Source organism: Microtus pennsylvanicus, chromosome X (assembly GCF_037038515.1).
Source record: "Microtus pennsylvanicus isolate mMicPen1 chromosome X, mMicPen1.hap1, whole genome shotgun sequence".
Lineage (NCBI taxonomy): Eukaryota > Metazoa > Chordata > Mammalia > Rodentia > Cricetidae > Microtus > Microtus pennsylvanicus.
The window spans coordinates 144,019,406-144,046,458 of record NC_134601.1 but is presented as its reverse complement, the minus strand read 5'-3'; the positions used below and the strand labels follow the sequence as shown (position 1 = coordinate 144,046,458).

At 42.5% G+C, this 27,053-nt stretch overlaps 1 protein-coding gene and 1 pseudogene across 2 annotated transcripts; both read right to left on the bottom strand.

Moving 5' to 3' along the window:
* Positions 1-1,603: 1,603 nt before the first annotated feature.
* Rgn (regucalcin) lies at positions 1,604-14,692 on the bottom strand. Of its 2 annotated transcripts, none has more exons than XM_075958166.1 (7): positions 14,672-14,692; positions 12,752-12,929; positions 10,451-10,633; positions 6,131-6,346; positions 4,414-4,545; positions 3,392-3,546; positions 1,604-2,238 (listed from the first exon to the last, which is right to left on the bottom strand). In XM_075958166.1, exons 2-7 carry the CDS (start codon positions 12,912-12,914, stop codon positions 2,188-2,190), a joined length of 900 nt encoding a protein of 299 aa, XP_075814281.1. In that variant the 5' UTR covers positions 12,915-12,929; positions 14,672-14,692; the 3' UTR covers positions 1,604-2,187. The 2 variants fall into 2 exon arrangements, with proteins under 2 accessions (XP_075814281.1, XP_075814280.1); XM_075958165.1 differs by lacking the exon at positions 14,672-14,692 and adding an exon at positions 14,346-14,600.
* A 9,814-nt stretch (positions 14,693-24,506) lies between these two features.
* LOC142840663 (glyceraldehyde-3-phosphate dehydrogenase pseudogene) lies at positions 24,507-25,575 on the bottom strand (annotated as a pseudogene).
* Positions 25,576-27,053: the final 1,478 nt, after the last annotated feature.

Here is a 27,053-nt window from a genome sequence, read left to right as displayed (position 1 = left end):
AACTTCTCAAAACCCCTCCTCCCCAAATGGAGAGTTGTGGAGGCATCCCAACTGATACATCTACATAACAACTCCTGCATCTGAGGTGCAGGGAACACTTCAGAAGACTGTAAGAACCAGAGAAACAAGGAGCTTGCTGTGACAATGTAGCCCCCTAGAATGTCAGAAACTACAGTCATAATGTTTCAACACCATGACTACCTAAGCAGGAGTTGAACAAGAACCACAATAGGTGTGCCAAAATGGACAGGGGAAGGCTCAGGAGACCTCAACCCTATGCAAAGAACTATAGGCAACTAAGGAATGCTGAGAGAGGAAGTAGCCTTCCCTGGAGTACAGCATACCAATTGGTTGTTCAATACCAAAACACATACAAAATTGCATTCTACAGACTGAACAGGTTATATTTAGGAATATATATGCATATAACAATAATTAATGAAAAAAGAGACCATGAATTTGAAAGAGAGCAAGGAGGAGTGCATGGAAGTGTTTAGAAGGAGGTTTGGAAGGGAGAAATGATGGAATTATATGATAATCACAAAAGTAAAGAAAATGGGAGGGAGACTTGTTTGGGAGTAGGAGAGAGATGAGAGGTGGCAATGGGACTGAAAAATGGCCAAAGTCTATTATATACATGTATGAAATTGTCAAAGAGTAATAAATCAATAAGAAAAAAGACTGGAGAGTCTCATTCTGAGGATTCCTGGAGGCAGGATCGCCCTATTCAGACTGTGGTAGAGGATCTCGGGACTGAGCGTGGCTGTGCCAGCGCGTGGAGCCAGAAGCAGCCTCCCGGATGGACATGTTTCTCATAATCCGGCACCAGAACCACAGAGAAACCCTGTCTCGAACCCCCCCTCCGTAGGAAGTCCTACAGCCAGTGGTTACCCGCCCACTTGGGCGTGGCCTCTTATACTATATATGCCGATGTAGAGCATGTGTCCGGCCTCTTTTCCAGCTGCGGGATCGGGTTTCTGATCTCCGCTCCAGCAGAGGATTCTGATTTGTGAGTCTACCCCTAAATAAATAACCGTCTATTTCTCAATTCTGAGCTAGTGTGGGATTTCTTTTAAGCGTCCTTCTTCACCACCACCCCCCACCTGCTACAAAATATTCTTTCCAAACTCGGCATGGTGGCACACACACATCTCTAATCCTAGCATCTGGGAAATGGAGGCCATCCTCACCTACACAGAAAGCTCAAAATCAGCAGGAACTACATGAAAGAAAGTGGAAGAGGGCTGGAGAAATTACTCAGCAGTTAAGAGCACTGGATGTTCTTCCAGAGGACCCAGGTTCAATTCCCAGCAATGACATTAGCTCTCAAATGATATCTAATGGTCTCTTCTGTCTGATGCCCTTTTCTGTTATGCAGGCATACATGCAAATAGCACAGTCACATCCATAAAATATATAAATAAATATTTAAAAAGGAAGAGGAGGAAGAGGAAGCAGCAGCGACACTCAGTGAGATGGCTCCGTCAATAAAGGTACCATCTGAGATCAAGTCCTTGAAATAGGATTTGCACATGCGTGCACACACACACACACACACACACACACACACACACACGGATGAATAAATGTAAAAAAGTAACGTAAATTCTTTGCCATGTGATGTATTTTTTTTATATCCAGTAGGCGGCAGTTAGAACCACAGATTGTGACACGGTGTTTGTATCATATCCTGTGACAGTATCTTAGTTTGTAAAAATAACACACAGGAAGTATCCCAAAATCATTATAAATCACCAAGTTTCTATGCATTAATTTTTTGAAGCTTTGGATCCAGCAAGTATGGAATGCAGGAAAAAAATGGACATAGTCCCATTTCAACCCAAGAGCAATTTGCAGTCATCAGGCTGATTGATAGTTGAACAACTTTTTGCATTTCTATAGGATTGTTTTTAATAGAAGGCCTAGAATGTGCTATTAAAGCCACTTATTCTCTGTGAAAAATGCTCTACTTTGAGAAAAACTAGGAATGTAGTTCACTGTTAGTTTATGTTCTTAGTTAATATGTCACACACTGGGTTTATTCCCCAGCACCCAGGGAAAATTAAAGCCTAGCCCTGCTATCTCATTGTCTCATTAAAAACAGATTGAAATTTCATTGAGATAAGTCCCTTAGTTCTCCAGTTGTCTTCAAAGCATTTTCTTCTGACAGCAAGGAAGAGCTGCAGTTTACCCTGCATAGGAATATGGGGCGATTCCTTTGACCCCAAGACCAGTAATCTGTTGGGAAGAAAGAATGAAACTGGTAAATTATAGTCTTCAAACCATTGTTACAGATCCAGGCATGGTGGCTCATACTTGGAACCTCAGTACTTGGGCGGTTGAGGCAGGAAGACTACATAGCCAGCCTGGGCTATGGAGTGAGATCTTGTCACAAACAAACAAACACCAAGCAAATTGAGATAATATGTCTAGGGGCTGGAGAGATGGCTCAGTGGTTAACAGCACTGACTGCTCTTCTAGAAGACCTGAGTTCAATTCCCAGCAACCACATGGTTGAATATATATATATATATATATATATATATATATATATATATATATATATCTGGTGCCCTCTTCTGGCCTGCAGGCATACATGTAGGCAGAACACTATATATAATAAATAAATAAAAATAGTAACATGTGTAGCTACTTTTAATAACCCCATTTTATTTATTGGTGTGAGGGTGTCAGATCCCCTGAACTTGAGTTACAGTTAGGAGCTGCCATGTGGGTGTTGGGAATTGAACCTGGGTCCTCTGAGAGAACAGTCAGTACTCTTAACCACTGAGCCATTTCTCCAGCCCCCCCCATTTTATTTTTTATCATGAAAAAGAGTTAGGTATTACATGGTTCAACCAGTCATTCACATACATTCCAGTTCAATGAGCGAGCATGCACACGGATATAGAGCAATTTAGTTCTATCATTTTCTCACCTGTCAAGAAAGGTAGGTTTTTATTTGTTTGTTTGTTTCGGTTTTTCAAGACAGGGTTTTTCTGTGTAGCCCAGGCTGTCCTGGAACTCTCTCTGTGTAGACCAGACTGGCCTCAAACTCACAGAGATCTGCCTACTTCTGCCCCCCCCCCCCACCCCCAAGTGCTGGGATTAAAGGTGTGCGCCACCACTGCCTGACTCATGTAAGATTTTTTAAATCAGTGTTTGCTCTGTCACAAAAAATTGTTAAAAACCTGCACATCTTTTTATGACATCAGAACAATCAGATGATCTTACAAACACTATTGAAAGTAGGTCAGACACATCATTCTGAATTTTACATAACTTATAGTCTAGATTAACATGCCAATCACATGGTTTTTGGGAAGTATGCAGAAGCAGTGATCAATTATTTAACAGAATACCCTCCACACCCCCCAAAAGACCACATCACCTTGAAAATGCCACCAGCATCTGGCTGCCTCAGAAGGCCTTCAGCATCCATCCCATCCCTGGCACAGGTCACATACATTTCAGAGTAATCCTTTCCTCCAAAGCAGCATGATGTTGTTTTATCAACAGGCAACTTTACAGTTTGCAGTCTTTTTCCTAGGTCAACAAATACTTTATTTGAAATTTAGGTCTAAAAATCTGCAACAATGGGCTGTGCATGCTGGCAGTGAGCAGGAGCTCCGCAACTCTTTTAAGAGAAGGCTTACTGACTCAGCATAAGAAATGGCAGCTTCTATCCTAATATCCAACAAAATAGATTTCAAACTAAAATCAATCAAAAGAGACAAAGTAGGACATTTCTTGGAAAAGTCTGCTGGATACTATGGACCTGTAGGGTGAAGATTGGTATCCCAATGTTACAGAAGAACTTTGGGTGACTGTCTAGGCAGTGAGATGTCTCTGTCAATTTTAGAGTTTTGGAAGTTCCTTAAAATGCGCTTCCTGTTTTCTTAGGTAATATTATATACTTCTGAAGTCTTTGATGGAGTTAAACAATAGATAGTTATAATTATAGTTTCCCTTAGTTATGATAAAATATAAAGTAGATATAAATATTGTAACTGTAATTCTTGCTTGACACCTGTTTTGTTACATGTAATTTTTAACTAAACCTTCCTTTTTATTTAGACAGAAAAGAGGAAATGATGTGGGAAGTCCTTCTGTATATGTATTGACTGACTCAAACTCACCATCCCTTTGGTTTAATCTCCTGATTTCTAGGTTTATATATAAGCTACCATATTACCTGGCTCCCATCCATGTATTTAACTTACCTTCTCTGACAATTAACTTTTGGCAGAGAGACTTACTTCCATAGAAATTCTTGACTATAAATCTGGCGCTGTGTATTTCGCCTTCATTTCCCAAATTGCCCAGTTAAGACCACTAATATAACTCTAACTGTATTAGTAATGGTCTCTAGTTTTCTGGACTGGGTAGGGTTCCATTTCGTCTGCAGCCTACCTGTCTCAGGATCTAGACGAATCACTCTTCCTCCATTGTAACAGGCCACCCAAAGCTTTCCCTCAGCATCAATGCACATTCCATCCGGGATTTGTTCATCTTTCTCCATCTTGTAAACACTTCTGCGGTTGGCTGCAGTTGAAAACCAAAACCAAAACACGACAAAACAATGGGTCACCCAATGCTGACGAGTAGACAGTGCCCTCTCAAGCTATTTATAAACATTGGTCACTTAGGCATGTGAACAGAGGATTTTTACTACATGATTGGGATCGATTCACTCCTTTTTGTCTTTATAGATATATATGCCTAAGCTTTCTAAGACTCCAAAGGAAAAGAAAAGTTGGTTTTCTTTTTTTTTTTCACTTCTGGAGATAAAACTCAGAGCCTCGTGTATGGTAGACAAATGCTCTACCACTAAGCTCAATAAAGCTGCGTTATCTATTTATTTAGATACAAGTTCTCATTTTATATCCAAGGCTGACCCAGAATTCGTTGTATAGCCCAATCTGTCCTTAGAGTCTTAAAATAATCTTCCTGCCTCAGACTTGTGTCATTTCCAAATTCTTAGTAAAGTATCTATAGGTAGCTCTCTGAGGCTGAGCAAAACTAAGCTTGCAAGTCTCTCTCGGACGTTCTTCAGTCTGTGCTTCCATCACTGTCTTAGGGACCAACACTCGTGCTTTTACTAAGCTGAAGATCTACATGGCAGCTTAATGGTACCATATGAACAATGCATGTACAAACCCTGGGGGGCCGCTCATTATTTTTCTTACTTGCTACAAAATCAAGAAACAATATTTAAAGAGCTTACTTATTAAAAAGGGCATTCTAAAATCCTCAGGCTGCTTAAAGGAGATCCAGAGTAAATAAACAATGAGGAGGGCTGGAATGGTACCTTAGCACACACAAAGAAATGAGTTTGCTCTCCAGCACCTCAAAAAAACCATGCAGAAGAATAGCCAGCTACAAAATTCAGGTCATTCCAGCAATCACATTGAGGTATAATGGAAAAATGTTAAAACCATGTGTAAGGAAATTGGGTAAGAATAGTCATAAAAAAGAACACTACACACTTCAAAGAAAAGCCCTGGAAGAGTTTGCCCTTGATTAAATCTACATAAAGCCTTGTGACTTTTTTCAAGTCATTTTTATGATTGGTTTTGCTCTTCCTGTCTGGCACTTTTCATTAAACAGTTTCAAGGTCTCCGTTTTAAATTCTTCTAACTAATTTTTTCCCTAGAAGTTCCCAGTGATGGCTCATTTTACAGAACATTGATGGAACTGAACCAACCTGTTATTTTTCTGTTTCAAAGATTGTTCATTTGCCTACGGTTAACTAAAGATCAACTAAGAATCGGGCACCCAAATGGTCAGAGCTTTCCCTCTTTTCTCGCACTTTGTTGTATATTATGCGCCTCTAGGTGCTATCTGATAGGCTAAGATTCATTCTCCAGGGAGGAGATGGAAAGCAAAAGTTCAGGCCTAGTTTCAGTAGGCCTGCTATAGCCCTAGTCCCAAATAGCAGAGTTCAGCTGTGCTGGGGACCACAGCTTGACTGGCAGCTCAGTCAAGTCTGAGTCATCTTTAATTTCAAAGTTCTGTAGTTGACAAATAAATACTTTTTCACATGGACTGTGGGAGAGATCCCTTACTGATCACTAAGATATAAAAATGATATGAGTGGTATTATAAAAACTAATAAAGATGTTCTTACAGATTTGTCCTGTATGCAGGTCATAGTCAAAGGCATCCACAGCGTAGGACAGGCTGTCAATATAGTAGAAAATTTTATGGTCCAGGGACCAATCCAAACCATTGGAGATGTCTACTTGGTCAAAGTATTTCTTAACGTTGTGATCAGGAAAGAGGGAGTACAAGGACCCTTGGTGCCGCTCAAGTACTGCTGGGGCTGTTTCCTCAGCCATGGTGCCTTTGGGACACAAAGAACATTAGCTCGGTCCTGAAGATGTTCATCCTGTACAACCCCCCTCTTCCCTCATTATGGATCATGATACCAACACTTTAGATTAGGAGACACGAGGGGGAATTTGAAACAGTTGGTGACTCTGAGGTTTAGCTGGGCTATATAACAACCCCCTTCCTCAAACTCTCTCTCTCTCTCTCTCTCTCTCTCTCTCTCTCTCTCTCTCTCTCTCTCTCTCTCTCAAACATCCACACACATACACATATACACAAATGCACACACCTACTATTTAGCAATTTAGAGATATGGTTTCAAATAAGAAGGGATAAACATGAACTAACCTCATTTTCTCCTACTGAGCACAAGCATAAAAGCTGAACAAAATGCATGGTAGACGCTAAGTGTGGTGGCCCCTCCCCTGTAATGCCAGCACTCTGGAAGCCGGAGAAGTAGGATGAGAAGATAGGGGACAGCCTGAGATATGTAACCCTTAAAAGAGATTCGGGGACTCCTAGGCTCATCCTCAGCCTGTATCACATGTTCTAAAGGATTTAAACAATGTGCAGGGTCTCATAACACAATATTCATAATCGCTAGGATATAACCTAAAATTATTTGGTGCTATAATTTGGCATTGAATGTCTCTGAAAGCCCATGTGTTAATGGCTTGTGAGATGCTGTGACTTTTTAGGGGGTGGAGCCTAGTAGAAGTCTCAGGTGATTGGATGCATGACTTTTAAGGGGGTTGTGGAACACTGGCCAGTCTAGTCATCCTTTACTTGCTGGCTCACAAGATGTGCAATTTGCTCTACCACACATTCTCAACACAATACGTTTCCTTACCAGAGGCCCAAAGCAATAGGGTCATTTGATCATGGACTAGAATCTTTACAAATGTGTATCAAAATAACCTTTTTTCTCTTTGCAAATTAATCACCCTAGTTATCTCATTATTGTGATGGAAAGATAACACAGGGAAGGAAGGGTGTATGACTCAATAAGTGTAAGAAATCATAGATTATGAAAATCATATGGCACAGATGTTGGAAGGTTTTGTTAAAGACTAATGCAAGTTTTATAAAAAAAATAGTTGTAAAGAGTCATGAATCTCAGAATAGAACACATTGCCAAAGTATTAGAAGCTGTGAAGAATAACCAAACAAAACTAGAGAGTGCAAAGGACCAACTCAATAGCACAAGAGCATCCACAAGAACAAAGGGTCAGTGTAGTCTATGTTAGAGCAATGGAAAAAAGGTCACGGGCTGGAGAGATGGCTCAGTGGTTAAGAGCACTCCCAGATGTCCTGAGTTCAGTTCCCAGCAACCACATGGTGGCTCATAACTATAATGAGATCTGTAGGTATATATGCAGGCAGAACACTGTATATATAATAAAAAAAAAGCTTTTAAAAAAGAAACCAGGTAAAGTGAAAAGCAGAGCCAAAAAGCTTTGGAAGACAAAAAGAGCAGATCCTGTAGCCACGGGACAGCAAAAGGCGAATACCTCAGTGGGCGCCTAGAGAAAAAGTGCAGGCCAAAGGGTTTGGAAGGTTATGTGGCTCAAAACTGATTAGAGCAAAGAAACTGGGAAGCTACTATTCACACTTCATTTGAAAGAAGAGGAAAACAGATTGCAAATAGGAGAAGCAAGCTTGAGCGGTAAGAGGACAGTGTATAGGGCCCTCCTCTCTATACATATACACACACACATACATGTATGTATATAGTGTATAGGTCCTCTCTATATATAGGTATATAGGGTATAGGTCCTCTCTCTATATATAGGTATATAGTGTATAGGTTCTCTCTCTCTATAGGTATATAGTATATAGGTCCTCTCTATATATAGGTATATAGTGTATAGGTCCTCTCTCTATATACAGGTATATAGTGTATAGGTCCTCTCTCTCTATAGGTATATAGTATATAGGTCCTCTCTATATATAGGTATATAGTGTATAGGTCCTCTCTCTATATACAGGTATATAGTGTATAGGTCCTCTCTCTATATAGGTATATAGTATATAGGTCCTCTCTCTATAGGTATATAGTATATAGGTCCTCTCTATATATAGGTATATAGTATATAGGTCCTCTCTCTATATATAGGTATATAGTATATAGGTCCTCTCTATATATAGGTATATAGTATATAGGTCCTCTATATATATAGGTATATAGTGTATAGGTCCTCTCTCTATATATAGGTATATAGTATATAGGTCCTCTCTATATATACAGGTATATAGTGTATAGGTCCTCTCTCTATATAGGTATATAGTATATAGGTCCTCTCTATATATACAGGTATATAGTGTATAGGTCCTCTCTATATATAGGCATGTAGTGTATAGGTCCTCTCTATATATAGGTATATAGTGTATAGGTCCTCTCTATATATAGGCATGTAGTATATAGGTCCTCTCTCTATATAGGTATATAGTGTATAGGTCCTCTCTATATATAGGTATATAGTGTATAGGTCCTCTCTCTATATAGGCATGTAGTGTATAGGTCCTCTCTCTATATATACACACATATATATAGTGTATAGGTCCTCTCTATATATACAGGTATATAGTATATAGGTCCTCTCTATATACAGGTATATAGTATATAGGTCCTCTCTCTATATAGGTATATAGTGTATAGGTCCTCTCTCTATATAGGTATATAGTGTATAGGTCCTCTCTATATATAGGCATGTAGTGTATAGGTCCTCTCTCTATATAGGTATATAGTGTATAGGTCCTCTATATAGGTATATAGTATATAGGTCCTCTCTCTATATAGGCATGTAGTGTATAGGTCCTCTCTCTATATAGGTATATAGTGTATAGGTCCTCTCTATATATAGGCATGTAGTGTATAGGTCCTCTCTCTATATATACACACATATATATAGTGTATAGGTCCTCTCTATATATACAGGTATATAGTATATAGGTCCTCTCTATATACAGGTATATAGTATATAGGTCCTCTCTCTATATAGGTATATAGTATATAGGTCCTCTCTCTATATACAGGTATATAGTTTATAGGTCCTCTCTATATATAGGCATGTAGTGTACAGGTCCTCTCTCTCTATAGGTATATAGTGTATAGGTCCTCTCTCTCTATAGGTATATAGTGTATAGGTCCTCTCTATATATAGGCATGTAGTGTATAGGTCCTCTCTCTATATATATACATATATATGTATATATATATAGTGTATAGGTCCTCTCTTCTGTAAAGCAAAGGACACTGTCACTAAGACACAAAGGCAACCTACCGATTGGGAGAAGATCTTCATCAACCCCACAACAGGCAAAGGTCTGATCTCCAATATATAGAGAACTCAAGAAACTAGACTGTAAAATGCTAATTAACCCAATTAAAAATGGGGCACTGAGCTGAACAGAGAATTCTCAACAGAAGAAGTTCAAATGGCCAAAAGACACTTAAGGGATCATATTCTTTAAAAATGACAATGCCATAAAAAAGAGAGAAGGGAGGAGGGTCAAGAAAATGCTTCATTAAGAGGATGAAAAGACAAGTAAGTACAGTACGTGATTCCAGACTGGATCCCTCACTGGAGGGGAAAATTCCATAATGGACATTATTTAGTCAGTTAATATACTAGAAATACAGACTTATTGAATCAATACTAAACTTTTGTAAGTTGCTTACTAAATTGTGTGCACGGTGGCACACACTTTTAATTCCAAAACTCAGAAGGCAGAAACAGGTGTAGTTCTGTGACTTCAAGGTCAGCCTGGCCAAAGTTGCATAGTAAGACTGTGTCCCAGAAAAAAAGTCGCTTTCCTTAGGGAACACACAAAACACCCACACATGCAACCCTAAATGTTTCTGGAGAGAGAAAGGCTCAGATAGAAAACAAGAACAAAATGTTTACAAGTCACTCTCTAACTCTAGGGAAGGTTTAATACATATATATGTTCATTATATAGTATTACTTATTTTGGTACAACACTTACCTAGTATATATACATTTTTTGTTTCATCCCACAGCAACACACACACACACACACACACACACACACACACACACAGAGTAAGATTCAAGCACAAGAAATAGGGGCAAAAAAAAGAAAGAAATCATACCAGCAAAGTATCTCCCAGCAGGATCCACCTTCCCATCATTGAATCGATTGTTTGTCTTATCTTTATCCACAGTGGCTAAGACAAATACTGATTGATCTTCCCAGTTCAAAGCACAAAATTTGGTTCCAATGGTGGCAACATAGCCTCCCAACTGTCGAAGTGCCACTGAGCTAACTGGGGCATCTGCAGAGGTAAAGACAATACCTAGAAGGAAGTAGGCAGTCTGGTGGTCCAGCACAGAGGTCACTGTGTCATATTTCATTTCTTAGGCAGGGGTTCAGTGATTTTTTCTTTTTTGCTTTTTCGAGACAGGGTTTCACTGTGTAGCTCTGGCTGTCCTGGAACTAGCTCTTGTAGTCCAGTCTAGCCTCAAACTCACAGAGATCCGCCTGCCTCTGCCTCCCAAATGCTGGGATTAAAGGCGTGCGCCACCACGCCGTGGGTACAGTGATTTTAATGGTACTAAGATGTTGTCTGACCATGTAGCAGAGGGTAGCCCCAATCTCAGTATTCTCTTGCCTCTTGCCTCTACCTTCTGAATACTAGTATTATTGGTGTACACTGCTGTATTAGTTAAAACCATGTTAATATATTTAATTACAAATTATTTCTCATTTTCCAAATATTTTTGAAAATATGCATGGTAAGAATAATACGATTATATATGCAGTGAAATACAACCCTTATATCTCTATTATATTCCTATATTTTTATTAATAGTTAGCTTTTCTGGTTGTAATATTCTTTCTTCCCTGTATTAAAAAGAAACCTTTTTAAGTGGAGAGAGATTACCATGTTGAGTATCACAGGAAATACACTTATCTGAGCTTGTTTAGAAACATTTCCCAAGCACCTCATCAAAGCTAAATGCTCTTAGCTTAAAGCCCTGCTCAGAAGTTAACTCAAGCCCTTGGCGACCCTGGGAATATACAAGACCCTGTAAGGAGGGCCATGCTCTTAACAAGGAATCTAACTACAGCCTGAGTGCCTCCTGATAATTTAGCTTTCTAAACCCCTGCTAACACATAGACCCTTCGCAAGACTGGGACACTTTGCTAATTATGGGTAGGAATTTGGGGAATGCTGGGAATGAGGGACCAGGGAAGGCAGAGGCAGAAGCATTCTGCTTGGAGCTATAAACACATTGATGGGTAAGTTTGAAGCTGCTTCTAGTGGAAGCAAGAACCCGTGAGTTCCACATCAACCTTCGCTATCTATCAAGCCCTTGCCTTATAAAGAAAACGGTTCAGTAGGTAAGGGCTTTTTGCTACCAAATCTGATAATCTGAGTTCAATCCCCAAAACTCATATAGTGTAAAGAAAAGAGTTCCAAAAGTTGTCCTCTGACTTTATATGGTGGAAGGAGTGAACCGACTCCTGCAAGTTCTTCTCTGACGTCAACATGGGTGCGGTGGAACCAGTATGCCCCACACACAAAATCAATTTTTTCAAAAAGTCTGGGAATGCAGCTTGTGGCGTGTGTGTGTCCTGGTTTCAATCTTCAGCACCAGGGAAACATGCTTTAAACTCACAGTTGGATTCATGGGAAAAGAGCAGAAACCAGAAATTCCCTTTGACTTAGGAAAATCCTGCTATCTCTTCCCAAGGATCCAATAACAAAAACAGAAACTTGTTTGCCTACTCGATAAGCACTTCCCGGCCCATTGCCTTGAGACCTAGAAAGCCCTAAAAACTCCTCTGAAACCACAAGGCTCTCTTGGGAATCCTGGCAGTAATCTCACATTCGTGCAGGGAGTAAACAGTACTGGTTGATGCTTTTGAAGCCTAGGAACTCTTTTTTTTTTCACAAAGAAGTGATACATCTGTTTATATTGTTGGTTTTTTTTTTAAATGGAGGTCTTGGCCTAACCAGAGCAGAGATAGCTTTTGCTATGCCACTAATGGAGTGTTCGCTGTGGATACTGTTATCAGAAGGCAATTACTATACTGAAAGAGACACTATAGTACCTCAGCATTAAAACAAAAACAGGGCACTGGAGGCATAGTTTGGTGGTAGAGTACTTGCTGAGCATGCGTGAAGTCGAGGGTTCCATCTCCAGTATCACAAACTAAAGCAAAGGAAGGTGGGCATGCTGTGCTCCATGCAAGTGAATGAGAAAAATATTGATGATCATCATTGGGTTCAAGTGGGCACAGAGACCATGATAACCCAAAAGATTTCAAAGTATCTTTAGTCAGGCTTTAAAAAGAAGGAGCCAAGGCAATGATGTCCCCCTTATATCCCCCCAAGCTGGGAAAAGATGGCTAACTGTGAGGAAAGGAGCTCGGCTTTCATTCTTACCCACGGCCACTCGTTGCACATGCTTGCTGAGGGAGTCCCATCGACAAACCTTCTTTGCAGGGATGTCTACAAACAGCAGAGAGTTGGATGCCTCCTCCCATACCGGAGACTCCCCACACCTGCAGTTCTCCCGTAAAACACATTCGATCCTGATGGAAGACATGGTCGCAGGAAAAGCCTATTAAAGGGAACAGAGAATAAATGAAAGGCAATTGTATGAAGCAAATGCAGCACAAGACCCAGTCTGGACGGACGGCAGGTAGTTAAGCACTTCTGTACACTGTACATGGAGCTTTTAGATGCAATAGGAAGACAAAAAACCTGTTAATTGCTTTATTATAAAATTAATTTGATTAAGGCAGCCTGGAACCAAATGTGAAGCCTCCTTGAGGTATGACAGTATTGGATCAGAACAAAAAGGCGGGTGCACGCCCCCCTCCCCCCATCAGAGCAAGGCGAGCAGCGTGGAAAAGGAAAAAGAAGAAAGGGCTAGCAGGACGCGGCAGGAGGCATCTTCAGTCAACTTACCCGTGAGGGTCTTTGCACTCTGCCACCCACACCTTGGTGGTACTAACTCAGCCTTTTATGCTGGCGCCCTGACCTCCAAGGGGCGGGCAGCTCCCTTATTGGTGGCCCTCTGGGTGTCTGCAGGTCACCTTTTTATGCTCTCACTCCCCCTCATCAATGGATGCTATTGATCTCCTTGGGGGGCAGCCAGTTTTAGAAATGTATTCATCAGTGATAATACACTGAATTAAGTTACCAGCCAGAGGCTTGGTGTGTGGCTAGGGTAGAAGAGTTTCCTAGCGCTAGGGCTTGGGGTTAATATCTAGTTCTGTCCCTACCTCCCCCCAAAAGCCCATGTCCATTTTCAAATTCAGACAGTCGCAGGTGTGAAGGGCATTTTCCCTTGTTCGTGTATTTTTTTTGTTGTTGTTTGTTGTTGAAGCTTGGCTCCTTGAGGCTAGTTGGTAGGGAGCCTTGAATCCCACAGGCAAAGAACAATCTAGGCTTGAATTTTAGGCCAAAGACTGTAACCAGTGAACTGGGAGAAATAAAAAAAGAAAAAAATATCAGAAAAATAGAGATCTGTCAAGAATTCTCCCTTGAAGGAGCAGGAAACTTTGCTCTGCAAGTCTGCCCCAGTAGGCCTTCGTGCTGATGGAAATTGCAGCAACATCATGCTTCTCCCAGGGATCTACCTGCTTTCAACTAAGCAGTTCCACGCAGGGGTGGGCAAGTGAATACAAGGGTCGGGGGAGAACAAGCTTTGGTTTAATGTTTCCTTCAATAAATTGCATGATTTTAGAAACACAGCTCAGACCTCTGTCTCAAAGTATTAACTACCAGCACTGTAGCATTGGCCAAGTTTCATTGGCTGTTGAAAATTGGCCCAGGCTCCAAAGGGCTTTCATGCTATCAATCTTAGATAAGCCGCAAGATCAGACGCGGGACTTTTGCAATAGTATTTTTAACCCCACAGGCAAGCAACGTGTGTGTGTGGGGGGGGCAGTGCTGCCAAATGACCCATTTTTTTTGCCCGCGCTGGGGGGAAGGGAGGTTCTGACTGGCGGCTTGGGTGGGGGTGGAGTACCTGTGCCAACGGGAGCGTTCTTCGGACACTGCTGCGCCTCCCGAGGTTGGGGGCAGTGACAGCAATGACAGAGCTCTGGGAAGCTGACCGCCACCGAGCCTGCCTTGCTCCTGGCACGCGGTCTCCGGCTGGTCTCTGCGCAGGGTGGGAAGACAAGGGTGAGCGAATCTAGCTTCCCGGTCGCCTGGGAATCTAGCTTTCTTGCCTTCTCCACTAAAGCTGTCCTGTCCTGGAAATTCGCAAGGCTGGTGTGACAGCGCAGGCAGTTCAAAGGTCACGCAGAGAACCTTGGGAAGGAGAAAAAAAACTCGCCAGGCAGGCCTCACCTTTCTCGCTCCGGGTGCTCACGCTGTTCCCCTCACGTCTCCCACAGCAACTGGAAGCACCCAGCGGAATCCAGCCGGGGCAGGCGTGAGCAGCGGCAGGGGCACAGCAAACGTAAACTTTGGAGTTTGGATAGCTATCTAAAGTTAATCTCTTAGTTCAACAAACAGAAAGAAGTTGTTAAAATGCCTAAGGGATTGGGACAGGGATCTGGTTAAACACAAATAGGTTAAAAAGAAAAGAACAAAGCGGTTAAACAAAGCCCTTTGTCTCCGTAGCTGGGAAGACCTCGGTGGCAACAGGCCAACCCTTGCAAAATATTTTTGGAAGGGGAAGAAAAATGACTTTATTTGATATGGTTTAAAAATCACATGGAATAAATGATCCTAAACAACAGTTAGCTTTCCAGTCCCCACCGAGAGCTCTACACTGTCCTCCCAAACACCCCTGAGTTTGTGCTGGTTCTAGAAGTCAGTACTTATGGCGCTCAACTGCTATGTCTGCAAGTTTCAAAGGTACTTTGATGTTATTTCTTTTCCCTTCCTTGTAGGGTTACGGTGAAACTCAGGACCACCTACCTCCAGGTAGTCTACCACTGATCCACACCCCTAGCCCTTGAGAAATTGTTGTATATCACCAACTCCACATCAAAACTCAGCTTTTCTTTCGAAACAGTCTCAGGTAGGCTGGGCTGGCCTTAAACTGGTTATGTAGATAAGAATAGCCTTGATTCCTCTTGCCTCTGTCCTACTTTTCCCTTTTCTAAAAAATATTCATTTATTTTTATGTGTGTGTGTGTGTTGCTTGCATGTAGATAGGTGCACTGGATACATTCATGCCTAGTGTCTGTGGAGACCAAAAAAGGGTGCTGGATCGGGTGCTGGGAGTAGAACCCAGGGCATCTACAAAATTAGCAAGTGCTCTTAACTGCTGAGTAATTTCTCGAGCCCCAATTTTTTTTTCTTAAAAAGCAATGGAGGGAGGTGGCTATGGTGGTCCACACATCCAGAGGCGGAAGCAGGAGGTCACTGAAAGTTCAAGGACAGCCAGGTTTAGGTGAAGAGTTCCAAGTCAGCCAGAGATGCATAATGAGATCATTTCCAAAATTCAAAATTAAAATAGGGGCCGGAGAGATGGCGTATTTGGTACAGTACTTGGTGTATGCGCATGGGGACCCAAGTTTGGATCCCAGCACCTACTGAAAAAGCCTGGCGTAGCAGGTGGCTTCATATCTGTAACTCTGGCCAGCCAGCCTAGCTAAGTTGGTGACTTCAATCACAGAATCCATATGGTGGAAGGCACGAACAGAATCCCACTAATTTTCCTCTGACTTACATGCACAGACTATGACATAAGCATGATACCCCCTCCCATAAATAATAAGTGGAGTTAAAAATAAACCTCTAGTATTACACTTGAGATTTGTGTGCTTTATTGTATGTAAATACTCTAAGATCGCCTATCCTGAATATACTGTCCCATTCTTTGTCTTCTGAACGATTCGAAAGTCATCTGACACATTTAAAACACCATTGGCTTGGCATAGTTTTAATTCACTAAGTAAGAAAGGAATAAAATGAGCAACCCGAAGTACAAGATACTCCAGACATGTTGGACACAATCAGAACAAACTCATTTCAAAGTTTTCTTTCTTTGGGGACAGTACTAGGGATGGAACCTAGGCTTTCTCCTTATGCAGCACACACAGTAGCCCTGAGCTCTACTCCCAGAACTCAGTTAAAGTTTAAGGGGGGGGGAGTTTAAGGATGGGAACTTGGAAAAACCAGTTTTTGACTGCCTTCACCCAAGGATATTCTTAAGACAATCTCTCTAATGTGCTCTCAAGCATGTGTAGACTGTATGTTCGACTGGAGAAAAGCCTCTGGCAAGCGCACTAAGCCATCCAGAGCAATGTGGGGACTCTTTTTCGGAGGGAGTGAGAGGGGTTTCACTCTATATCCCAGACTGACCAAGAACTCACAATGTAGCCCAGGCTGGCCTCACACTCAATGTGATCCTCCTTCCTCAGCATCGCAAATGTTGGGGTGACAACATGTGTCACCACACCCGACTTCTGCTCTCCTTTTGTTCCTGTCTGGTCTTCCTCTGCCTCCCGGAATGCATATGGCTCCCTCCCTTAGTCTGTATCTCAGCCCTGATCTTTCCCAGAGCTATATCAGGAGATCAACGTCTTTCAACAGGCAGCAAGCCTGGGGAACAGGCCCAACGCAATCCTCTCCTCAACAAACTTCCTGCCCTGCCTTTGTGAGTGGGAACATCCCAACTGGAACATCCCACCATTTTCTGTTTCCTAATTAAAGTCCATAGAAATGGTCCTTCTGACCACCGGAGATGAATCCAGAACCCACATGGTCATGGTAGAAGGAGTGAGAACCTAGTCCTACAAGTCCTCTGACTTCCAGAAGTGTGCCCTGGCGCACACACACACTCAATGAACAAAATTCCCTATAGTGTAGCCATGGTTGAAAACTGAGTCCTCTACTCTGGTGTAAGTTTTTACAAAATGGTGCAGATGTCAACAAGTCTGGCTTTGGTGAGGTTGCCCAAAGTAGCGGTGTGACCCCTGACCAAAGTGCAACAATCAGCAGCAACCAGAATTGTTGCTTTCTTCAGCACAGGCACTGAGAGCGTCCTAGTATCTCTGGCTGGAGATTAGGTGCAGAAGCAAGGAACCACCTTGCAGGGTTGTTGTGGGGTCTGCTGCTCTCTCAGAAGCATCTCCACACAAACACAGTAACAGTTGGACCAAGCCAAGCCAAGCGTCTGCTTCTGCATCAGCATGATCTTTAATGGGGTTGGGGAAGAAGAATCAGGAAAGCGTTTGCTTTGCAAATGTGAAGACCTGAGTTCAAAGCCTAGAACCTGCCTGCCGTGCATAACGGCACGTGGTTGTAATCCCAGTGCTGGGAGGTGGAGCCTAATTGGTGAGATGTGAGCCAATGAGAGACCCTGTCTCAAAGGAGGGACATCCCCCAGGCAAAGGTTATTTATTTTATTTATTACTTATCTCAGACTCTTAATGGATGGAGAGGGGAGACAGAAGCCCTCCTCTGTAAATTGATCTGCAGCCTCAGCCCAGCTAACCACTGTGGCCTCAAGGCTGCTGCTGCAACAGCTGTGGAAGCTGCTGTGGCCCCCAGGCCTAGTCCAGGAGTTCTGTGATCCTCCCCTTGGTGCTATCTGCCATTTGGTGTTATCACCAGGAAAGAAGAGCAATCTCCCTTTAATTGCCAGATGGTTTTGACATTTTTTGTTTGTTTGTTTGTTTTTCGAGACATGGTTTCTCTGTAGCTTTGGAGCCTGTCCTGGAACTAGCTCTTGTAGACCAGGCTGGTCTCGAACTCACAGAGATCCACCTGCCTCTACCTCCTGAGTGCTGGGATTAAAGGCGTGCACTGCCACCGCCCGGCTGTTTTTGACCTTCTTTAATTCATTCCTGCCTCCACTATTTCTCTCCTAGACTTCTGTCATCCTCCTGGGGACTTCATCTCAGCTCTCTGGATCTGCTGCTGGAAAGACTCACTAGCCAGGGAGTCATACAGGTCACCTTTATTTTCTGTCACATGCCATGCTCACAGAGTTTGTTCACGTTGTTACTGTTGTATTTGTTTCACGGAGGGCTAACCTTAATTTTAATTTTGGCTTTTTTGAGACAGGGTTTTCTTATGTGGCTTGCCTTGGCTGTCCTGGAGCTCACTCTATTGACCAGGCTGCTCTCAAACTCTCAGAGATCTGCCTGCCTCTGCCTCCTGAGTGCTGAGATTAAAGCTGTGTTTCACCACAGCTAGCTGGGACAATTGAGAAAAAACTTTTCATCTTACAGAACATTCGTGTCCTGGTTTCATTTCTGTTGCTTGTTTGGCTCATAATTCCATTACAGCCCGGTACTGAGATGTCAAGGCAGAAACTCAAGAAGCTAGTCACAACAAATCAACAGTGCCACCGGCTACCCACTTGCTAGCTTTGCCAAGTTTCCTCACTCTTGTGCCTAGCCTAGGAAATGGTGCCTCTCACGTCATCCTCACTGAATTCCTCCCAGGTGATTCTAAACTAACCAGCACAAGTTGCAAAACTAGTGTAAAGAGTTTCTGATTATCCTTTAGCTGGATTCTGCAAATGTTCGCTCTCTTTCTCTCTGTCAGTCAGTCTGTCTTTGTCTCTCTTTTTGGGGGGCGGGCAGCACTTGAATGTAGGGTCTATTCATGCTACTACATTACTATATAAACTACATCTTAGTCCTTCACAGGGGTTCTCTTACATAGCCATAGCACAATAGCCACAATCAAACCAACTTAAGTTCTCTGACTCATGGCTACGAGAAAGGAGAGCACATACAATGGGGAACTGTGCCATATTGCAGCAACAAAGTTTTGGACAGAGACTGTGGAAGGTTTTGACCTTGTCTAGGGTGATTTCAGGGAGAGTCCGAGGACTGGATGCTGTTAGGGAATAGGAGTAATTATATGATTGGGTATTTAAATTTTTAAATTATTTATTATTTTACACGAGTAGGTCTCTTGCCTGCTTGTAACTCTGTATGCCTGGTAGCTACAGAGCCCAGAAGACAGTGCATGATCCCATGACCTTGGAGGTACAGATGACTGAGCCACCATGAGGGGACCAAGGATTGAGTCCTCCAAAAGTGCACTGACAAATCTGCTGAGCCATTTGCCAGGCCCTATTTCGAAAATTGTTAAACATATATTTTGTATTTTGGGTCTTTTACCTGCATGTATATCTGTGCACCACACATATGTCTGGGACCTGTGAAGGCCAGAAGAAAGAGGTGGATTGCCTAGCTGTAATTGCCTAGAGTAGCTGTAAGCCTCTCTGAGGGCACTGGAATTGAAATAGCACTCACCAGTGCAAGCCAGGGGAGGCTAGTTTTGGTCATTTCTGTGAATTGGACAACTTTTATAACTAGTTTTTTCTTTTTTTACATTTATTTGTGTGTGTGTGTGTGTGTTTTTGAGAGAGGACCCATGGCCTTGAACCTGCTTTGCAAACATCCCATCAGTGACCCATGTCCCTAGCCTGAAACAATATTTATGAGACCATTGTAATAATAGGAAGAACTTCCCAAGCAGAATGAGCCTCCAAAAAGAAATGGGCTTGTTAAAATGTTTAAGGGAGAAATAATGACATTTTGGTCAACCAACAGTTAAATTCAGGAGAAAGTCATCAGAGTGATTTCTTTCTTCCGCCAGGTGTTTTGGCATTGGGGCAGGTGTGTTAGCAATGGCAGAGGCTGGGGATCTTGACTAGGTACAACCAGATCCTTGGCCCCAGCACAGAAAAGGCTTTCAGGATGAGCCTGTAGGGAGCAGAGTTGGAGTTCAATAGAAATGGGAAGACAGGCAGGCAGGGGAGCCAAGATTATGGGTCTGAGCTTCTGGAAGATGAGTCACTTTGAAGTCTCTTGGCCTTGGCTCCATAGACAGTTTTGAGGGCTCTCTTAAGTTACATTTCAAAGGGCTTCTAAGCAATCCTTGCATTTTTTGATAAAAACTTGGTGGCTCTGGAGGAGCCTGATAAGATAAAATCAGGAGCCACCAGGGCTACAAGAGATTAGGATGTATCTTTTTACTATAGAAGGGTATCTGGTGAGATTCCTAGAAAATTCTTAAGTTTTTATCTGGGTCAGGAAAAACCTTCATCAGCTGTTAACTATGATGAAAAATTTTAAAGATTTATTTTATTTTTAATTATGTGTGTGTGTTTGTGCGGGTATGTGCTCGAGGGTATAGGATCCCCTGAAGGTGCAGTTAAGGGTGCTTGTCAACTGCCTGCCATGATTTCTGGGAGCTGCACTTGGGTCCTCCACAATCATTGTTAATCACTGAGCTATCTCCCGTACTTCGTGCTGGCAATATTGATTCTCAGTTGTTGAAGGGCTTCAACCAGACTTTGGGGTGAGGGACTCCTTTCCCTTCACTGTCTTTCTATTCTGCCTCAGGGATAGGAGGATCTGGAGTTCAAGGACACCCTTGCCACTAACAAACAAACAAAAGTATTTGTTTTTTCTAAAATGGGAGAAGCCTCTAAGGTAAAAAAAAATTACTGAGTGGTTATAAATAACTCTTTTGTTCTTCCCATGGTGCCCAGTATGACTTTCAACTCCTGCTCCTTCTGCCTCTCCATCCCAAGTGTTAGAGGCAGGCATGACCACCTGGCTGTTCTGGTTTTTTTTTAAATTAATTAATTAATTTAATTTTCTTATCTTTTTTTAATTAAAAATTTCCATTTCCTCCCCTCCTCCCATTTCCTTCCCCCTCCCCCCACTCCCCTCCCCCTCCCTCTCCAGTCCTAAGAGCAGTCAGGGTTCCCTGCCCTGTGGGGAGTCCGAGGTCCTCCCCCCTCCATCCATATCTAGGAAGGTGAACATCCAAACAGACTAGGCTCCCACCAAGCCAGTACATGCAGTAGAATCAAAACCCAGTGCCATTGTCCTTGGCTTCTCAGTCAGCACTCCTTGTCAGCCACATTCAGAGAGTCCGGTTTGATCACATGCTCCATCAGTCCCAGTCCAGCTGGCCTTGGTGAGCTCCCGTTAGCTCAGCCGCTGTAGTCCAGACTTGCCTAGAACTCACTGTTTAGCTCACATTGATTTCAAACTCTGGGCAATCCTCTTAGCTCAACTATTCCTGCAGCTATAGTTATGTGCCACCGGATCAAGAAAGGATAGGGCTTCCAGTTGGGTGCTGTGTGATAAAGGGCGGCGGGGGGGGGGGGGGGAGACTGAAGAATCAGGAAATTAGCCTTGGACTGACACGATCTATTTGTCAGCAGCTTTTGGAAGATTCCTAAGAATTCTTAGGATTTCTAGACAATTTGTTTAATTCCAGTACTCAGGAGACTGGAGTCCAGCCTGGTCTACACAGAATCAGGGCTATACAGAGAAATCCTGTCTCAAAGAAAGAAAGAAAGAAAGAAAGAAAGAAAGAAAGAAAGAAAGAAAGAAAGAAAGAAAGAAAGAAAGAAAAGAGAATAGGAAAACATTCTTAGGCTTTTTTTTTTCAGAGGTGGGGTAGAAGTTGAGGCAAGAATTCAAACAGGGCCTGGTACATGCTGGATAAATACTTAATTTAGCTACATCCCAAGCCTGACTTCTTAGCTTAAAGTTGCCTTAGGGAATAAATGTTCAATGGTGGTCACAGCAAAGGGGTGCTTACTTGTCAAGTCAGGAAACTGAACTTTGCACAAATGCCTTGGAATTTGGTGTGAGGTCAGTAACTGACAGTCAAGGGCAGTTTTTCTCTGGCATTTTTTAGAAAACCCCACCTTCAGGTTTGAGATTTTGTACAGGCTTGAGGGCGTTTTGTCTTTTGTAGGTTTGATGATGAAACTCAGGGAAGCCCTCTCCTGCTGAACTCCATTCCCAACACTTGTGCCTACAAGGGATGAAGCTGGGGTCATATCTGAGACCCAGATCTAGTTGGTCACGTCCTCTTGGGATAGAGCACAGTTCAGAAGTGGGAGGATTTTCCAAGTATCTGATCAAACTCCTTATTTAGCACAGAAGGAATCACACTTGGGACTGCCAGAGGAGACAGCTTTTTGTCATCAAGATGACAGCAAGCCAGGCACATACCTGTAATCTCAGCACTTGGCAGGTAGAGACAGGAAGATCAAAGCTATTCTCAGCTACATACAGAGTTCAAGGCTAGCCAGGGCTACACGACCCTATCTAAACAAACACTTTAAAAATGAACCAACTATTTATCATGAATGATTAACTTAATTATTTTAATGGCTGCATTTTCATTTTCATTTATAGTGTATTCATCTGTGAATGTAGTCAGTACAGGAAAATATGGCCATAGTTTTTGATAGAAACACATGTTAAAAGTGAACAGTTTAAAGATTTTTTAATTTTAATGATGAAAGAACATAGCCTAGAATTACACTTCCAGAGATGGATGGAAATTGCCCCCTTTAAGGTGCCATTCTTCTTTATTCTGATTTAATTAATTAATTGATTCTCTCTCTCTCTCTCTCTCTGTCTCTCTCTCTCTCTCTCTCTCTGTGTGTGTGTGTGTGTGTGTGTGTGTGTGTGTGTGTGTGTAGGTTAGAGGAAAACTTTCAAGAGTTGGGCTCCCTCCTTCCTCCTTGTGGGTCCTTGGAATTAAACTCAGGGCAACAGTCTTGGCTGTAAACATCTTTACCCTATCTTGCCAACCCTAAGGGCACCATCCTCAAAAGCTAAGAATTTGGTATTTGAAAGTTCATCTTCAGGGAATGACATGTAATATAGTTGAAATAAAGGTATAACCTTAAGAGTATTCTAACTGAAGACACCGTGGGTGAATTGGTTAAACGTAGTGACTTTGAGAAAGTGTTCATGCACAAGCAAAATGTAGTCATTAGATTTTCCTGCAGTGATGCAGTCCGATTAATAAAAACCCAGAGACAGATATTGGGGTTCATCCTGAAGGTCAGAAAAGCAGAACAGCCAGACCTCAGTCTGAAATGGTGATCCTGCCTCCAGGAATGTCAGAATGAGACTGTGTGAGAGCTGTCTTTTCCCGTTTTATATTCCTCTTTAGGGCTGGGATTAAAGGCCTGCACCACTACTGCCGAGTTTCTACAGTAAACTAGTGTGGCTACTGGGATTAAAGGTGTGTGTCACCACTGCCTGGTCTGTAAGGCTGACCAGGGGGTCTGTTTCACTTTCTGATTTATTAAAATACAAATGAAATATCACTACATAGTGATGTTTTTACTTTGTAATTTGTAATCCTCAAATGACTTTTATTGCAAAAGTAAGATCCATTCCTGCACTCAGGTTTCTTGTTCTTTCTTTGAATAATGGCAATACTTTAGGCTGCTAATATTCTAGGGGTTTCGGGGAGCCTTGGTAATTGTAACTCCATCAGTGTGTGTCGTTCTAGGAAAGAAGAATACAAGATTGCATTCAGTGGCCAATATATCTCTATTTGAACTGTCAGTTTCTCATCTGTCCATTGTATTTATTAAGCAATGTAATATTTTTTTCAAAAGTGAATTACATTTGTTTACTTATTCAATGCATGTGCCTGCACAAACATTTGCCACATCTGGAGTTCAGAAGACAACTTGTGGGCCCCCGGGATAGAAGGAAGATCATGAGGCTGGGGTCATATCTGAGACCCAGAACTAGTTGGTCACATCCTCTTGGGATAGAGCACAGTTCAGAAGTGGGAGGATTTTCCAAGTACCTGATCAAACTCCTTATTTAGCACAGAAGGAATTTTTATCAGCTGAGCCATCCTGTTGGGTTCCCAACTTACTATTGTATCTAAGGTCTTGGAATTAGAATTGGAAAATGTCCATTCACGCTACCACTTGAAATTCTTATCATTTGTAGCGACAATGTAAAGGTTTTATAAACTCAGACTTTCTTCTAAGACATCTGTTATTATGATTCCATTTAGCTGTTCTCATATGTATGTATCTGTAGAAACAATGGGGACTCATCTAACTCCTGAGGGCATAGGGGCTGGCTGTGGAACTAAGTGGCAAAGCACTTACTCCATAAGCTTTCATTCATAGCATTAGAAAATAATAAGAAAATAGAACAGGGAATTTTAAAAAGTTTAAATAATGTACCCCTTACTCTGTATAAATTAACATTACATAGATGGTGTTGACAATTTAATTTTACTTCATTTTTTTGAGGGGTGCAATGAACTTTATTGATGGTATTCAAAAGAGTAGGGCTCCCTAAGCCCCTTCTGCTATTCTGGGGGTCTGGGATGGAAACTGGGAGGGAGATGCTCAGAGTCAAGGGTTAGTTAGGACAGGGACTGCTCAGCAGCTGAGGGCCTCTCTCTTGCTGGGATGGGTGGTCCAGGGCGGGCTTCTTACTCCTTGGAGGCCATGAGGTCCATCACTCTGTTGCTGTAGCCGAATTCATTGTCGTACCAGGAAGTGAGCTTTACAAAGTTGTCATTGAGAGCAATGCCAGCCCCAGCATCGAAGGTGGAAGAGTGGGAGTCACTGTTAAAGTCACAGGAGACGACCTGGTCCTCAGTGTAGCCCAGGATGCTCTTTAGTGGGCCCTCCGATGCCTGCTTCACCACCTTCTTGATGTCGTCATACTTGGCAGCTTTCTCGAGGCGGCATGTCAGATCCACGACGGACACATTGGGGGTAGGAACGCGGAAGGCCATGCATGTGAGCTTCCCGTTCAGCTCTGGGATGACTTTGCCCACAGCCTTGGCAGCGCCAGTGGACGCAGGGATGATGCTCTGGGCAGCACCACGGCCATCTCGTCACAGCTTCCCAGAGGGGCCATCCACAGTCTTCTGGGTGGCCGTGATGGCATGGACTGTGGTCATTAGTCCCTCCACGACGCCAAAGTTGTCATGGATGACCTTGCCCAAGGGGCTAAGCAGTTGGTGGTGCAGGAAGCGTTGCTGACAATCTTGAGGGAATTGTCATACTTGTCATGGTTCACACCCATCACAAACATGGGGGCATCGGCAGAAGGGGCGGAGATGATGACCCTCTTGGCCCCACCCTTCAAGTGGGCCCCAGCCTTCTCCATGGTGGTGAAGACACCAGTAGACTCCACAACATACTCGGCGCCGGCATCCCCCCATTTGATGTTGGCGGGATCTTGCTCCTGGAAGACGGTGCTGGCCTTCCCGTTGATGATAAGCTTCCCATTCTCAGCCTTAACTGTGCCTTTGAACTTGCCATGGGTTGAGTCATACTGGAACATGTTGACCATGTAGTTGAGGTCGATGAAAGGGTCATTGATGGCAACAACGTCCACTTTGCCAGAAGTGAAGGCAGCCCTGGTAACCAGGCGTCCAATATGGCCAAATCCGTTCACTCCGACCTTCACCATCGTGTCTCTGGAACGAGGCTGGCACGGCACGGAAAGAAGCGGCTGTCTCTAGAACAGAGAGGAGCAGAGAGCCTCCTTCATTTTTTTTTTTTAATGCTGTGGACGGAGTCCAGGGCCTTGTCCATTCTGGACAATAACCCTGTTACTGAATTGCACCTCCAGCCTTTGGTATTGTTTTTAAATGGTCAGTAAATGTTATGAGACTCGCAGTAGTGGGTGAGCTAGCCATGCATGCATGCCTTTCCTATCAGCGCTTTGGGAGGCAGGGGCAGGCAAATCTTTGAAGACTAGCCTAGTCTACACAGTGAGTTCCAGGTCAGTCAGGCTATGAGGTGAAAGCCTCTCTCAAAGCAACAAAAACAAAACCACAAAAGACTCAGTTGTGTCAGAAACTCTTCTTTTTCTTGGAATTAAGTTTCTTTGTTTTCTCATAACCACAATAACAAAGTCTTCTTGTCCTGTAAAAATATTTCCAGGACTTACAAAAAGAAACACAATTTAATAATTTTTTCTTTCCTCCTTTTGGACACGATACACTTGACCTCACATTTGACATTTTCTAGACACCATATTCCTAGAGTGTACCTAGAGCAACTAAATGGTCTCTTTTTTGGATTTAATCTTTAACATTTCCCCAAGGAGAGTAAAAGACAAGAAAGACAAATAACATGAACAAAAACTTGAGAGGGAGCCACCTTCAGCAAGCATGCAGTTATCCCTGTAAAGGCTTTGTTTCTTCTCAGAGGACAAAGTTCATTCTGACAACCACTGTGAGCAGCTTTAGAGGACAACTGGAGACCTTGACATTTTACTTTGTAGCACAGAGATGGACGGTCTTGCTTGTATAACTCAAGTGCACTACTGTGGAGTGCCAGTTTCTCTGTTTGTGTGTGGTTTTTTCTTCTTTAGATAGGATATATCTATGTAGCCCTATTAAGTCTCGAACTCAATATGTAGACCCAGATAGTCTTAAACTCACAATCCTCCTACTTTGGCCTACTAAATTCTGGGATTACAGGCACAAACTATCATCAGCTTCAGTACTTAACAGTTTTACCAATCTGAAAAAATTTAAAGTAAGGAGTAGTCAGTGCTCTTAACCAATGAGCCGCCTCTCCAATCCCCAAATTTTGCATTTGTTTTAAGTTTTTCTTAAGAGCTTTCCATATATATATATATACTTATGTTATGAAACCTGTGATTTTCTTTAGTGTTTGTTCGGGTTTGTTACCAGGGTAATTCTGGCTTCCTAGAATGGGCTGTGAATTATTTTCTTTTGTTCATTTTTGGGGATTTTTTTTGTTAAATCAGTCAAATTTATTCTTTGAAAGCTATAGATTTTACGAGTGATGTCACCTGGACATGGATTTTCATTAAGCAAGATTTCAGCTGAGTTATTCAATAATAAAGAGCTATTCAGGTGTCCATTTCCTCTTTAGTGAGCTTTTAATGTGTCTTGGAAGGCATCTAGAAGACGTCTGTCCATTGTCCATGTGTTCATCTGTCATCGGCCTTTTAAGGTATGTTTG